The 16,517-nt window shown below is 43.0% G+C and overlaps 1 protein-coding gene across 1 annotated transcript in view; it reads right to left on the bottom strand.

Moving 5' to 3' along the window:
* ZNF292 (zinc finger protein 292) overlaps window positions 1-13,438 on the bottom strand; it is a gene marked incomplete at its 3' end in the record, with an annotated part of 77,990 nt that extends 64,552 nt beyond the window's left edge. Inside the window, exon 1 of the mRNA XM_080700189.1 lies at window positions 13,256-13,438. Within this exon, the coding sequence (XP_080556315.1) occupies window positions 13,256-13,423 (168 nt within the window). The 5' untranslated portion in view covers window positions 13,424-13,438. The remainder of the gene's footprint in view (window positions 1-13,255) is intronic.
* Between the last annotated feature and the right edge of the window lie 3,079 nt (window positions 13,439-16,517).

Here is a 16,517-nt window from a genome sequence, read left to right as displayed (position 1 = left end):
GCTCAGAGGTAGAAAACCCCCGGGGTTCAACCCCCAGTACCCCCCACACACACATGATGTAATTGACTGAATAATAAGTCTTCTTGTGTAAATATAAGTACTAGAACCCATCAATTAAGGGAGAGGTAACATTTTTAATCCAAGATGTACTGTGTAACTCTAAATGACAAAAAGGAAGCAATCAGGAGGCACTACTAGGGAAAAAAGTACATAGTTTAAAGATGCATGATACAAGCTATGCATAATGTGCACACCTGTAATTCTGATACTTGGGAGGAGACAGGAGGATCATAGGTTCAAGGCCAGCCTCAGTAACTTAGTGAGACTCCCAGAAACATAGTGAGACTGTTTCAAAGCAAAATATAAAATGGAATGGGTGAAATTGGAGGTAGAATGTCTTTTAGTTCAATCCTTAGGACCAAAAAAAAAAAAAAGCATGGCACATGTAACAAACATGTTAATGAAAGTAAACATTCCATTTTATAAATATATGAGGACACTCAGACATTGGCTGAGTTTTATAAACATGGTTTACCTGCAGGAGTTGGGAAAAATAAGGTAATCTCCAATATTGACAGAATTTCAAGGAAAGTAAAACAGTTTCAGGTTCATAGTTAAGAACCTATGTTTTTAAAAATTCTGTTCTAGCTAGGCATTGTGCATGCCTGTAATCCCAGTACCTGGGAGGCTGAAACAGGAGGATTGCAAGTTCCTGGCCAGTCTCAAAGTACTTAGTGAGGCCCTCTGCAACTTAGTAAGACCTTCTTTCAAAATAAAGAAAAATAGGAATAAGGGTAGAGCTTGGAGGTAGAATGCCCCTGGGTTCAATCCCCAGTACTGTAATAAATAAATACATACATAAGTAAATGTTATCAAGGTCAACTGCAGAATACATCTCTTCTCTCATTTTAATTTAGGACCAAAAAGTATAAAGAAGCAGGAAAGCAAAGGTTGGTAGTTTTCTCCTTTGCTACAACTGGTATAAGCATATTTTGGAAAGTAAAATTTAATAACTCTAGCATACAATCATACTAATTATGAACATTTAAAAAACAATTTCCCATGAGTATTACCTAAACATTTAAACATTTCCCATGAGTATTACCTAAACATTTAAAGTTCAAGTGACTTATTACTCCCTCAATACCAAAAGTAATTATCACTAATTAACCAAAACATCTTTTCATTTGATGTGTCCTACAAATTAAGGTAGCTTCCAAAAATCAAAAGACAAAAATCTAGTTTCTTAAGGATATAGAAATGAAGATCTGATCACAGTTTTTTGTTTGTTTTTGGTATTTTTTGTGGTTCTGGGGATGGAATCCAGGGGCATTCTACCTCCAAGCTACACCCCCTGCCCTGTATTTTATTCTTTATTTTGAAACAGGGTCTCACTAAGTTGCAGAGGGCCTCACTAAGTGCTGAGGCTGTCTGTGAACCGAGATCTTCGGGTCTCAGCCTCCCAAATGCTGGAATTACAAGCATGCACCACCACGCCCAGCTCTGCTGGAGTGTTTTTCTGTTTTGTTTTGTTTTTTTTGGGGGGGGGGAAGTCTGGGTTCAGCCCACGTGAGGGCAGGGTCTGAAGTTCAGAGGATGGTGGCAAAAAGCAGAGAGACACACACAGACAGAACATGGGCTCTGCTCTCACATCATGGGGGGCCAGAAGCAAGAGAGAGCAAGCAAGAGATTCAAAGACACAAACACAATTCCTAAAGCCACCCCTCCCCAGGTACCACCTCCTCCAGCCACAGCCCACCCACCTAGGTTACTATCCAGATAAGCCCATCACAATGGACTTATCGATGAGATCACAATCTTCATGGCCTGATTATATCATTAGTATAACATTAGTGCATGAGCTCTTCAGGGGACCTTCTATATCTAACCATGACAGCAGCCACTATAAATAAAGCTATGCAAAACATGCAGCTAGATAAAAGAATAGACATATCAAACTGGTGAAATTAAACAGTGTCCAAATACATAATTAAAATACTCAGTAACTCTCTTGACAGTTTTGATTTTTACTTCACACATCAATAAGACACAATATTTAATAAGGTCAGTAAGGTCTGCCTCAAATCTCATCTTCTCAGTAAACCCTTCCCTGATATACTAGCCTGAAGTGCTTACTATCTATCTTGAATTATTTTTTTTCATACTACTATACATAGAATTTGTGTATTTGCCTAAATATCCACCATCAATTAGACATACCACAGACCACAAGTATTATGCAATTGTAAAACAAAAGCCATAGAGTTATTTGAGCAGCTATGGAATGAGCCTTAGGACACATGAAATAAAACAGAGATAGGGCAGGGGGTATAACTCCTTGGTAAAGTGCTTGCCTAGTATGCATCAGGCTCTCTGGGATTGAACCATGGAACAGCAATAACAAAAAAATGGGCAAAATATTTCTAGAAAACTCCACCAACAAACTATAGGGGGACTGTCTTTGTGAAGGAAATTGGAAGTGTCTATAGTAGGAAGAAATCACCTTTTCATTGTATACCCTTTTTTGTGTCTGAATTTTTTTTACTTCAATGTACAATCCTACATCCCTTAAAAGAAATACATTCTGAGAAATGCATCACATTGTGGTATATACCATCATATATTCTATTCTTGCAGCATATGGCTGAACTGTATTTTCAGTAAAAAGCAGAGTATTAGTTGGTTCTGCTGGTGCACATCTGTAATCCCAGCTACGCAGAAGACTGAGAACAGATGGCTTGAGATCACTGAGTTTGAGACCAGTCTAGGCAATGAATGAATGAATGAAACCTCAACTATGAATGAATGAATGAAACCTCAACTAAAAAAAAAAAGTATAAAATTAAAAATTAAAAAAAAACAAAGCAGCTAGGTGTGGTAGCACACCCTTGTAACCCCAGTACTTGGGAGGCTGAGACAGAAGGATCACAGGTTGGAAACCAGCCTCATCTATTTAGTGAGGCTGTCTGCAACTGAGACCCTGTTTCAAAATAAAGAATTAAAAAAAAAAAAATAGGATTGAAGCCAGGCATGGTGGAGCATGCTTGTAATCCCAGCATTCGGGAGGCTGAGACCAGAGGATCACAGTTCAGACAGCCTCAGCTACTTAGGCCCTTCTGCAACTTAGTGAGACCCTGCTGCAAGATAAAGAATAAAATAATAATAATAATAATAAGGCAGGAAGTATAGCTCAGAGATCAAATGCCCCTGGGTTCCATCCCCAGACTCCCCCCCCCCAAAAAAAAAAATAAGACTGAGGGTATAGCTCAGAAGCAGAATGCCCCTGGGTTCAATCACCAGTACCACAATAAATAAATGAATGGATGAATTAAAATTTAAAAAGCAAAAATTTATGCCAGGCATGGTAAATCACTCTTGTACCTGGGAGGCTAAAAAGAGGATTGCAGGTTTGAAGCTGGCCTTAGCAATTTAGCAAGATCCTTAGCAACTTAGCAAAATGGTGTTTAAAAAAAAAAAAAATAAGGTTGATGAGTATGGCTCAGAGGTGGACATCTGTCCACCTGTCTGTCTCTTTCCTCTCTCCTCTCTACACACACACACACACACACACACACACACACACACACAGTAACAAATTTGCTAATGCTCCGCCACCTTTTGACATTTTAACTACTATATTTAAATCTTACCTTATTTACATCCTTGTGGAGTTTCCTGTATCTTTAATCCCCTCTAATATGCAAACCTAGATCACCACATACAAATGCCCTTTTTTTGTATGTGCGTGTGGTACTGGGGATTGAACCCAGGGCCATTCTACCTCCAACCTACATCCTCAGTCCCCCCTCTTTTTAATTTTGAAACAGGGTCTTGCCAGGTTGGCAAGAGTCTCACTACTTGTTAAAGCTGTCCTCAAACCTGCAATCTTCCTGTTTCAGCCTCCCAAGTATTGGGATTACAGGCATGTGCCACCACAAAATGCTTTCTTAAAACTACAAATCCTAAACCAGGCATGGTGGCGCACACTTGTAATCCCCGCACTTGGGAGGCTGAGACAGGAGGACTGCACAGGTTCGAAGCCAGCCTCAACTACTTAGTGAGGCTCACAGCAACTTAGTGAGACCATGTTTCAAAATAAAATATAAAGTAGGGCTGGGAGTATAGCCCGGAAGTAGAAAGCCTCTGGGTTCCACCCATAGTTCCACCAAAAAAAAAAAAAAAGTACAAATCCTAAACTGGGTGTGGTGGTACAACTTTGTAATCCCAGTACTCAGGAAGCTGAGACAGGAGGAGGATCACGGGTTCAAAGCCAGCCTCAGCTACTTTATGAGGCCCTCCACAACTCAGTGAGACCCTGTTTCAAATTAAAGAATTAAAAAATAGGGCTGGAGGTGGAACTCGGAAGTAGAATGCATCCCCCCACACACTATAAATCCTTTCTTTCTCTATGTGTGTGTATGTCAGGAGGGGGGAATAGGAATTAAACTCAGGGTATTCTACCTCTGAGCTACATCCTCACCCCTTTTTTTTATCTTTTGTTTTGAAATAGGGTCTCACTAGGTTGTCAAGAGTCTCCCTATAGTTGGCCGTGGTGGCACACACTTGTAATCCTAGTACTTGGGAGGCTGAGATAGGAGGATCATGGTTTGAAGACAGCCTCAGCTACCTAGTGAGCTACATCCCCAGCCCTAGGAAAATTAGACAAATGTGATTATATCCAACTAAAAAGCTTCTGCCCAGCAGCAAATGAAACAACAGACTAAAGAAGCAACCTACTGACTAGGAAAAAATATTTACAAGCTATATACCTAACAAGAGGTTAATATACAAAATAAAACTCAATCATGAAAGCCCATAATATTTGATTTGAAAATGGGAAAAAGAATCTGGCATGGTGGTACACACTTGTAACCCCATTATTTAAGAGGCCGAAATAGCCATACCCAGTTTCAAAATTTAAAAGAGGAGGAGAAAAGGGGCATAGCACAGAAGTAGAACGCCCCTGGGTTCAATCCCCAGTATCAAACTGGGTGTGGTGGTACAGGCCTGTAATAGCAGTACTTCGGAGGTGGGAGACAGGAGGATTGCAGGTTTGTCACCAGCCTCAGCAACTTAGTGAGGCCCTCTACAACTTAGTGAGACCCTGTTTCAAATTATATAAATAACAGGGCTGGGGTATCGCTCAGAGGTAGAATGCCCCTGCGTTTCATCCCCAGTACCACAAAAAAAAAAAAAAGTAAAGAATTAAGATCTGTTTAGTCAGGCATAGTAGTGCACACTTGTAATCCCAGTACTTGGGAGGCTGAGACAGGAGGATCTTGAGTTGGAAGCCAACTTCAGTAATTTAGGCTCTCAGCAAATTAGTGAGAGCCTGTTCCCAAATAAAACATTTTTTTAAAAAAAAAAAAGCTCTGAGGGTATATGTAGTTTGAAGGTAGAAGGCCCCTGAGTTCCATCCCAAGTACCACTGCCCCCCTAATCCCCAGTACTCAAAGGAGGGGGAGTCGTACGTGTAATTATAGTTTTCGAATGCTGAGACAGGAGGATCACAGGTTAGAGGCCAGCCTTAACAACTTAGGGAGGCCTTCAGCCTCAGGGCATAAGACCCTATTTCCAAATAAAAAGTAAAAAAAGCTAGGGGTGTAAGTTTGAAGGCAGAATACACCTGGGTTCGATCCTCGGTACCATAGGTGATATAGATTTAAGAAATGGACAAAAGACTAATAGAAGCTGCATGTGGTGACACATGTCTGTAATACCAGTACTTAGGAGGCTGAGACAAAGATTGCAGGTATGAGAACAGCCTCAGCAACTAAATGAGGTTCCTCAGCAACTTAGTGAGACTCTATTAAAAACAAAAAAAATTGGGGGCTGGGAGTATAGCTTAGAGATAGAAAACCTCTGGGTTCAACCTCCAGTACCAAACAAAATAAGACTTACAGAATTTTCTCAGAAGACAAATGACAAACAGGTATATAAATAAAATGCTTAACTTCATTAATCCTCAGAGAAATGCAAATCAAAACCACAGAGGGCCTGGTATAGAGCTTGTTCTTATGATGGGTGAGGACCTGGGTTCAATCCACAGCATAAAAAGAACTCAAAACCCTACATTATCACTTCATCCCAATTTAATGGCCGTTATCAAAAGACAAAATGAAAATGAAATCTACCCTATCTAGGATCCAGCAATCTCACTACTGAATATATATCCAAAGGAAATCAGTATTCTAAAAAGTTATCTGCAAGCCGGGCATGGTGGCACATGCTTGTAATCATAGCGTTTGGGACGCTGAGACAAGAGCATCCCATTTCACAGACACCTCAGCTACTTAGTGAGGCCTTCCACAACTTAGTGAGACCCTGTTTCAAAATAAAGAATAAAAAAAATAGGGCTCAGAGGTAGAATGGCCCTGGGTTCCATTCCCAGTACCACAAAAAAGAAAAAGTTATCTGTATTAGCTGGGCATGGTGGTCCATGCTTGTAATCCTATCAGTGAGACCCCACCCCATTATCAAAAATAGGATGGGCCCCAGGAGTGGTGGCACACACTCGTAAACTTGTAATACTGGAGAGCTTGGGAGGGTGAGACAGGAGGATGGAACAGGTTCAAAGTCAGCCTCAGCTACTGAATGAGGCTCTCAGCAACTTAGTGAGACTCTGTTTCCATATAAAATATAAAATAGGTATGGGAGTATAGCCCAGAGGTAGAAAAGCCCCTGGGTTCCACCCCCAGTACCACAAAAAGAAAAAAAAAAAAAGACTAAAATAATATAGGACTGGGGGTGTAGCTCGGAGGTACAATACCTTTGGGTTCTATCCCCAGTACCTCAAAAAAAAAAAAAGTTATCTGCATTTCTATTTTTAGTATAGCACTATTCACAATAGCCAAAATATCAAAATCAACCTAAATGTCCATCACATTATGAATGGCTACAGAAAATGCGGTATATATACCCAATGGAACACTATTCAGCCATAATAGGATGAGATTCCATCATTTGGGACAATTGTGAAGCATTATGTTCAATGAAATAAGCCAGTTGGGAGGCTGAGACATGAGGATTGTGGTTCATGGACAGCCTCAGCTACTTAGTGAGATCCTTTGCAACACAGTGAGACTCTGTTTCAAAAATAAAAAATAAAAAAATTGGGCTGGGGGTGGAATCCTCCTGGGTTCCATCCCCAGTACAAAAAAAAAAAAAAAAAAAAAGCCAGTTACAAAACAAATAAGTAAATAATCTCACTAATATACTAATATAGACAATTTTAAAGTTGTGGTTACCAGCAATTGGGGAGAAAAAAAGGGAATAAAAAAATGAAAGTCAGTGATATAAAATTACAATTAGGAGGAGTAAGATCTCTATTAGAGACAACAGTTTTAAAAAATTGATGTATTTGAAATGTCTCACTGCAAGAAATGATGAATAGTTTGAGATGATTGATGGCTATGCTAATTACCCTGATTTGGTCACTGCATAACACATACTTGTGTGCTAAAGTAGTATGCTGTACCCTATAAATATGTACAATTATTTTGTGTCAATCAAAAAAGTAAAAAAAAAAGAAAACTAATTTTCTTTTACAATAAATGCAACTGAAAGGATTACAGAAGCACTGAACATCAACACTGAGAGAATATTAGCTCTGAAGTCTACTAACTGAAAGTCTGTTCATTTTTTGTTGTTGTTTTGTTTTTGTGGTACTGGGGGTAGAACCCAGAGGCTTTCTACCTCCAGGCTATACTCCCAGACCTATTTTATATTTTAGTTGGAAACACGGTCTCACTAAGTTGCTGAGAGCCTCACTAAATAGCTGAGGCTGGCTTTGAACCTGCACGATCCTCCTGTCTCAGCCTCCTAAGCGCGGGGATTACAAGCGTGTGTCACCATGCCAGGCTTAAGTTTGTTCATTTTTCCTTCCTTGAACCATGTGAATATCTCAATTTTATAAGAAAAATATAGAAAGTTAAACGATAATCTCAAAGTTATAAACCAAGACATAATTTTTAGCTCCTAGTATTTGTAACAGTACATTTAGGTTACTCTAATAAATTTTATAATTGTTAACTACTGCTTTGCTCAATCTGATATCAAAATGCTACACAGTAATGAGTATTTATTGCAGTACTAGAGATTGAACCCAGAAAGCACCCCACCCCAGAGTTACAACTCAACCACTTTTTCATGCGAAAGGGTCTTGCTAAATTGGCCCAGAGTGGCCTAGAATTTGTCATCCTCTGGCCTCAGCCTTCCTGGTAGCTGGGATTATTTATATTGAAGATAACCATCAGCTAACATACATTTTCGTATGTATTTCGCCATGGAATGAACTCAGGGTCATTCTAAGTCTGAGCTATACTCCAAGCCCTATTTCATTATTTGGAAGCAGGGTCTCATTTATTGTTGAGAGCCTAAATTGCAATTGCTTAGTGCTGGCTTTGAACCTGTGATTCTCCTGCCTCAGCCTCCCAAGTACTGGGATTACAAAGTGTGCAGACTTAAAATATAGTTTTGTTCGTTTATTTACTTATCGATTGATTATGGGACTGGGGATTGAACCTAGGGGCAGTCTACCTCTGAGCTACACCACCAGCCCTATATTATTTTAACTTGGAAACAGAGTCTCCCTAGGTTGATAAGAGTCTCACTACTTGCTGAGACTGTCCTCAAACCTCTGATCCTCCAGTCTCAGCCTCCCGAGTACAAGAATTACAAACCTGTGCCATTCTGTCCTGATTAAAATGCAAATTTTAGCCGGGCGTGGTAGCGCACACTTGTAATTCCTGCGCTTGGGAGGCTGAAACAGGAGGATCACACATGTCCAAAGCCAGCCTCAGCTACTTAAGTGAGGCTCTCAGCAACTTAGTGAGACCCTGTTTCCAAATAAAATATAAAATAGGTCTGGGAGTATAGCCCAAAGGTAGAAAGCCTCTGGGTTCCACCCCCAGTACCACCAAAAAAAAAAAAAAAAAATACAAATTTTAAGGAAACAATGTTAGCTGGGCATGGTGACGCTCACTTTTAATCCCAGTACTCAGGAGACTGAGACAGGAGGATCTTTCAGGTTTGCAGCCAGCCTCAGCTACTTAGGGTGACCTTCTGCAACTTAATGAGACCTTGTTTAAAATAAATAAAAAAGCTAGGCGCACGCTTGCAATCCCCGCGCTTGGGAGGCTGAGACAGGAGGATCGCGCAGGTTCGAAGCCAGCCGTGTGCGCTGGCTTAGGAGACCCTGTTTCCAAATAAAAATGTAAAACTAGGTCTGGGAGTGTAGCCTGGAGGTAGCACGGCTTCCAGGAACCCCAGTACCACAAAAATAAATAAATAAATAAATAAATAAATAAATAAATAAATAAATGGCTGGGAGTGTAGCTTGGAGGTAGAATGTCCCTGGGTTCCATCCACAGAACCACAAAAAAAGAAAAAAAGAAAAAATGTTTCAAGTCATCTCCCCATAGACAGGATTACTACAATGAACAGATTACTTTTTTTTTTAATAGTACTGTGGATGAAACCCAGGGCCTTCTACCTCTGAGCTACATTCCCAGACCTATTTTATATTTTATTTGGAAACAGGATCTCACTAAGTTGCTGAAAGCCTAAGTAGCTGAGGCTGGCTTTGAACTTGCGCGATCCTCCTGTCTCAGCGTCCCACATACTGGGATTACAAGCGTGCGCCACCACACCCGGCTAACAGGTTACTTTTTAAAAAAAAGTGTGGTCCTCGCTTGTGATCTGAGGATGGTGGTGAACCTGTGATCCTCCTGTTTCAGTTTCTCAAGTACTGGGATTACAAGCGTGGGCCACTATACCAACTAGAATAGGTTACTTAAAAAAACAAAACAAAAAAAAAAAACAGGAAATGTTGTAGAAGGAATCAAGCATCAAATACAGCCTTTTAAAATAATCACTTTTACTTGTAATCCCAGCATTCGGGAGGCTGAGACCTGGAGGATCGCGGTTCGCGGACAGCCTCAGCTACTTAGTGAGGCCCTCTGCAACTCAGTGAGACCCGGTTTCAAAATAAAGAATAAAAAATAGGGCAGGGGGTATAGCTCGGGGGTCAAAAGCCCCTGGGTTCCATCCCCAGACCCACAAAAAAAAAATAAATAAATAAAATAAAATAATCACTTTTAAGTGCATTCAAACTATTGTGGGATTGCAAGTGCACAAAATATAATTCTTTTTTTTTTTTTTTTTTGCAGGTCTGGGGATGGAACCCAAGGGCATTCGCCTCAGAGATACAGCCCCTGCCCTATTTTTTATTCTTTACTTTAAAACAGTGTTTCACTAAGTTGGGGAGAGCTTCACTAAGTAGCTGAGGCTGTCCCCCATCTGTGATAATACCCCAGCATGTATTTCATTACTGTTTGATGTCTTTTTGTCACCATTAGTCAATAAAAACAATTTGTGTGGTAAAACTAATATCAGAAATTACTGTCACTTCTTTATTTTAAAATGCTGTTTGACTCATTTAAAACAACTTTAAGCTGGGCGTGGTGGCACCTACTTGTAATCCCAGCATTTGGGAGGCTAAGACTGGAGGATTGTGGTTCTCAAACAGCCTCAGCTACTTAGGCCCTCTGCAACTCAGTGAGACCCTATTTCAAAATAAAGAATAAAAAAATAAAAAATAGGGCTGGGGATATAGCTTGGAGGTAGAATTCCCCTGGATTCCATCCCCAGTACCAAAAGTAAATAAATAAATAAATAAATAAACAACTTTAAAGTGGCAATTTTATGTCAGACACCTTCAACATGAAGTCCAGCTTTAATGAGACTCCTTTTGCCCCAGAATTATTAATCCTGCTTATAAATATGCTAGCCAAGAGTACTTACAGGAACTGGCCTTAAAATCACCAATGGGCAATATTAGGGAGCGTGGGCCACTATACAAATATACTTGAAAAGTATTTTGAAAAGTATTATCCTGAAGGCAAAGCTAGACTTATATACTTCTCATAGTTAAAAAGCTTACTCGGCTTATGATAGACTTCCTGTCTAGCTATTTTACTGAAATAATTATTTTTATTTAGGTACTGACCTGACCTAGAGATATTCTCTGAGCTATACTCCCAAGCCTTTCTTTTTTTGGAAACAGGGTCTCACTAAGTTACTGAGTGGCTCATTAAGTTACTGAGGCTGCAAGCCTCCAACCTGTGACTCTCCAGTCTTAGCCTCTCAAGTACTCAGATTATAGGTATGCACCACTACGCCTGGTATTTTTCTCTATATTTTAAAGAACACTTTATATCCAAAGACTAAGTAGGTAATCTCCATGGTAGAGAAACTGGCAGTTTCAACAACTGTGGGGTGTGTGTGTGTGTGTGTGTGTGTGTGTGTGTGTGTGTGTTTTGCTGGGGATTGAACCAAGAGAGACATTCTACCTCCGAGCTACCACCCCCAACCTGATTTTTTTTATTCTTAATTTTGAAACAGAGTCTCACTAAATTGCAGAGGGCCTATGTGTAGCTGAGGATGGCCGTGAATCTGGATCGTCCTGTCTCAGCCGTCCAAGTACTGGGATTACAAACTTGCGCCACCACACCCGAGATTTCAACAATTTTTTAATGCTAAGATTCAAAGACATTACAGAATCTCTAATTTTGCCTCTAGACTTGTTACATTAAGTGGGAGCCTTCTGATTGCATATACTCCTAGATGAGCCACCACTTGATCTCATTATTTTTAAAATAATGAACTATAAATAATTAGTGAGAATAAAGTGCATACCCCCAATGGAGATTCTTTTGTATATGATCAGGTATCCCTGATCACAAATTATGAGGAAAAGGTTTCAGAATTTAGAAGCTAAAAGTGGAAGCCGGGCGTGGTGGTTTATGCTTCTAATCCCAGTACTTAGGAGGCTGAAACAGGAAGATCACAGGTTGGAGGGCAGCCTCAACAGATAACACTCTCAGCAACCTAGGAAGATACGGTTTAAATACAAATAAAAGCCAGGCGTGGTGGGGCATGCTTGTAATCCCAGCGCTTGGAAGGCTGAGATAGGAGGATTGCAGAGGTTCAGCTACTTGGACTGCCTGCCTCAGCTACTTTGTGAGGCTCTTCAGCAACTTAGTGAGACCCTGTTTCCAAAAGTATATAATAGGTCTGGGAGTATAACCCGTAGGTAGAAAACCCCCCTGGGTTCTACCCCAGTACCACCCCAAATTTTTTTTTAAATAAATACACATAAACAGGGCTGGGTTGTAGCTCAAAGGGAGAACGCCTCTGAGTTCAACCTCCAGCACAAAAAAAATAAGTGAAAATGTAATCTACTTCAACATGCTAGACTGCTCTACCCTATTCGATATTTCCAAAACGACTTCTCCAGAATGAAACACAACTCTACATGTGGCCTTTAAAAATTATCTTTTTCTTCCTCAATGAGACAATGTAACCAAAACCTACATCAGGGCAAGAAGCACCACCTAGGAATGTCAAACGTTATCTGGAGGCTTGTAATCAAATCCAAACGTCCGCCGTCTGTCAAGAGCAAAAGTATTGTTAACATTCCAAATCCTGATTAGAACGTAGTGACTACTGGTAAGCAAGTGTCCTTGGAAAAGAAAATGAAAAAAAGGTCCAAACCTGACCAAAGCACAGATTCACAGAAACCTCAGTCTCTTTCCTCTTGAACAGGAGGCCAGAAAGGTAAGGGGCGTGGGGGTGCGGAGGGAGGAAACCTTACTCCTCGAAGGGAGAAAGCAAAAGAGAAACGGGACTCTGAAAGGCTGCCCCGAAGGGACCATCGATCCTGCGACAGATGTCCACAGACAACTCCTCTCCACCGAGGAGACGGAGCAACCTTTACCACGGAGGCGGCGCACCCCGCCAAGGCCGGAGCGGACCAGGTCGGCCACCACCCCCTGGCCGGCGCCTCGCCCGGCGACTCCGGGTCGGCGGGAACTGCCCGACGGAGCATCAACAAAGACCCCTTCGGTGGCGAGGCGAAACTCCCACAACAAAGGCCTGGCGCCGGCGGGCCGGGGGCGGAGGCGGAGGCCCGCGGGGGCCGCGCTCGCCCGGGCGCACAATGAGCCTCGGGCGGCAGGGGCGGCCTGGGCCGGGCGCGCTCGCCCTCCGGGCCGGGCCGGGCCGGGCCGCACCGCGCCGTCCGGGCTCGGGCGGGGAGGGGAAGGGCGCTTTCGGCGCGAGGCGCGGACGCCGCCGCCTTCGCGGCCACACAAAGGCGCGCGCCCCGCGCTCCCGCTCCCGCCCGGCCGCGGCGCGCCGATGCCCGGCAGCGCGACCCGCTCCGCCGAGGGGAAAGGGGGAGGGGACGCCTCACCTGGCACAGCTGCTGACAGTACTCGGTGGCCGCCTCCACGGCCGGCGCCCGGCTCTCCCGCAGCTGCCGCTCCAGCTCCTGGAGCCGCTCGCCCAGGCGCTGCAGCTCGGCGACGCAGCCGCCTCCGCCGCGGCTCAGCCTCTCCTGCTCGGCCTCCTCGTCCGCCATCTTCACACCCCGCTCCGTCGCGTACGCACCTGGGTCACGTGATAACACAATGCCACGTTCGGGGGTCACGTGCCGGGCGTGCTCGCACGCCGCCGAGCACGTACAAAGGCCGGTGGGCGCCGGCGGCGGAGCGGGCGCGGGCTCGGAGCTGCCCGCCCGGCCTCCGCGGCCCCCGAGCCGAGCCGCCGGGGCTCCCGCCGGCGCCCACCCACCCCACCCCGGCCCGGCCCGCACCCCGCCCGCACCGGAAGAGCTCGGGCGGCCCGGGCGAGGGCTGCAGGGCGGCCGGCCAGTGCGCAGGCCGCAGGCCCGGGAAGAGGGAGAAGGCAAAACCCACCCATGGACCCCGAGCGAGCGTGAGAGCAGAGCCGGACTGGGACCTGTCAAAACTGCTTCCGACTTCTCGCGGAGGAGGAGGGACCACTGGACTCCCCGGCCCCCAAGAACGCCTCTCCCCTGGACACACGCATTCTCTAGAGCGGGTGGAGGCAACAAAGAAAAATAACAACGGTGTCAGAGCAGAATGAAGTTTAATCCTCAGTCTGGAGAACACAGCAAACTCATGAGAGGCATAGCTTTAAAAGAATGAAAACAGAAGGTAAAACTATGAACGTTGTAACCAAATGATTTTGAAACCAGTGAAACATTTCTAGACTAAGCGATAACCAACTAACCCGTTTCACGGTAACTTAAAGACTCCTCCACACTACAGAAATCACCAACACTGAGAGCAGGCTATGTTATGAAGCGCTTGAAAATAGGTCATGAAAAAAACAGCAACAAGGAATCCATTAAAATCATAATGAAGGAGAGAAAATTCATGCTAAAAGAACGAAATTGTCAGGAATTATTATAAATATCAACAGCATTTTTCTTCCTACAAATAGAGATGGCATTCTGAACTTTATTTTAATTACAAGCTCAAATAAATGAATACTTGGCATTAAGAAATAGAACAAATGCAGGGGAATTTGCAGCTCAGTGGGAGAGCGCTTGATAGCCTTGTGATGTCCCTGGTTCCATCCCCAGCACTGCAAAATATATGTGTGTATATATTTTGTATACACATATGTTTATATAATAAGGATTTTACCCTGAAGTTCATGATAAAACTAGTATTTTGTAATGTTGGCACCTTAAACAAGAAATCTTTTTTAAAACTGAATACAGAAATTTAGAAACAATGACATCCGTGAGGTACCTAGTCTTTTCACATAATTATAATTGACATAATTCTGTGTGTGTGTGTGTGTGTGTGTGTGTGTGTGTGTGTGTGTGTGTGCGTGCGTGCGCACGCGCGCGCGCACGCGCGCGCGCGGATCTGGGGATGGAACCCAGGGGCACTGGACCTCCGAGCTACACCCCCTGCCCTATTTTTTATTCTTTACTTTGAAACAGGGTCTCACTAAGTTGCTGAGGGCCTCGCTAAGTACCTGAGCCTGTTTGCCAACCGCAATCCTCGGCTTTCAGCATCCCGAATGCTGGGATTACAGGCGTGTGCCACCACACCCAGCCAACATAATTTTTTCTAGTACAAGCATCTGCGATAAGAATTTCTGGTGGCACCTGGCTGAAATCTCAGTACTTGAGAGTCTGAGACAGGAGGACCTCACATACACATACTGAGGCCAACACAGGCCACTTAGCCAGAATCAGTTTTAAAATAAAAATGGAGTGTAGCTCAGAAGAATGCTCCTCAGTTCAATCCCTAGTAACACATACAGAGTCCATACTACTACACAAAATTTTCATTGTGTGCAGTGTCCTCGTCAAAGATTTCTATTATCAATGGAAAGTGTTCTAGATAGTATGTTGCCAGTAATGAATGTTTTACAATGTGTCAGTTATGGTCTTTTTTTTTTTTTTTGTACTAAGGACTGAAGGAGGGGTGGCATTCTACCTACCCTAGCCCTTCGTATTTTATTTTTTATGAGCTCTTTTTTGTTTTGTTTTGAGACAGAATTTCACCAAGTTGCTGAGCTAATTTGCTACATTGCTGAGTCTGTCTTTGAACCTGTGATCCTCCTGTTTCACCCAAGTACTGGGATTACAAGCATCCACCTGTGTGGTCTTGTTTTAAAAATAGCACCATATAAAGCAAGTAGACACAACTAAACCCTTTTGTGAAAAACAGTATCAATATTATGTATTAACAATGTAGAATTTTCAGATGATACTCTTGGAAGAGACTGGGCTACATTCAAAGCCTAAGGAGAAAGGATAAATAGTATCACCAAGAACTGAAAAGGCAACAGTGAAGGCAACATTTTCTTGTTGTTTTGACTGTATGAAACTCAGGGCCAATTTGCTCCCTAAACTGAACGAAATCCCTAGCCTGCTGTCAGTGATTCTTAATATTTGCAGCTTACTTATTCAAACTAAGTATTTTAAAAATCCAAATAAAGTTTTGCCACTTTTCCTGTTAATTAAAATTCCAGTAGCAAGGCGAGGTGGTGCATGCTTGTAATCCCAGTACTTGGGAGGCTGAGACAGGAGAATCACAAGCCTTGGCAATTTAGTGAGACCCTGTTTCAAAATAAAAATAAAACAGGAGCCAGGCGGAGTGGGTGGTGCATGCTTATAACCATAGTTCTTGGGAGGCCGAGACAGGAGGGTCTGGGTTTGTGTCCAGCCTCAAGCTAGTGAGGCCCTCCACAACTTAGTAAGACTCTATTTCAAAATAAAGAATACAAGCTGGGCTTGATGGCAGTGCTTTTAATCCCAGCATTTGAGAGGCTGAGAAGGAGGATCACAGTGAGCAGACAGCCTCAGCTACTTAGTAAGGCCCTTTGCAATTCAGTGAGACCCTGGTTTGGTTTTTTTTTTTTTTTTCTCTCGGTATTGTGGGTGGAACCCAGGAGCATTCTATCTTTGAGCTACACCCCTGGTCCTATTTTTAGTCTTTTCTATTTTTGAAATAGGGTCTCATTGAGTTGCGAAGGGCCTCACTAAGCTGAGGCTGTCCACGAACCATGATCCTCTGGTCTCTGCATCCCTAATGCTGGGATTACAAACCTGCACCACCACCCCAGCCAAGACACTATTAAAAAAAAAAAAAAGAATAAAAAATATAGGACCAGCGGTATAGCTTGGA

The sequence above is a fragment of the Muscardinus avellanarius genome (assembly GCF_963383645.1).
Source record: "Muscardinus avellanarius genome assembly, chromosome: 8".
NCBI classification, from domain to species: Eukaryota; Metazoa; Chordata; class Mammalia; order Rodentia; family Gliridae; genus Muscardinus; species Muscardinus avellanarius.
This window is presented reverse-complemented; position numbering and strand designations above follow the sequence as displayed.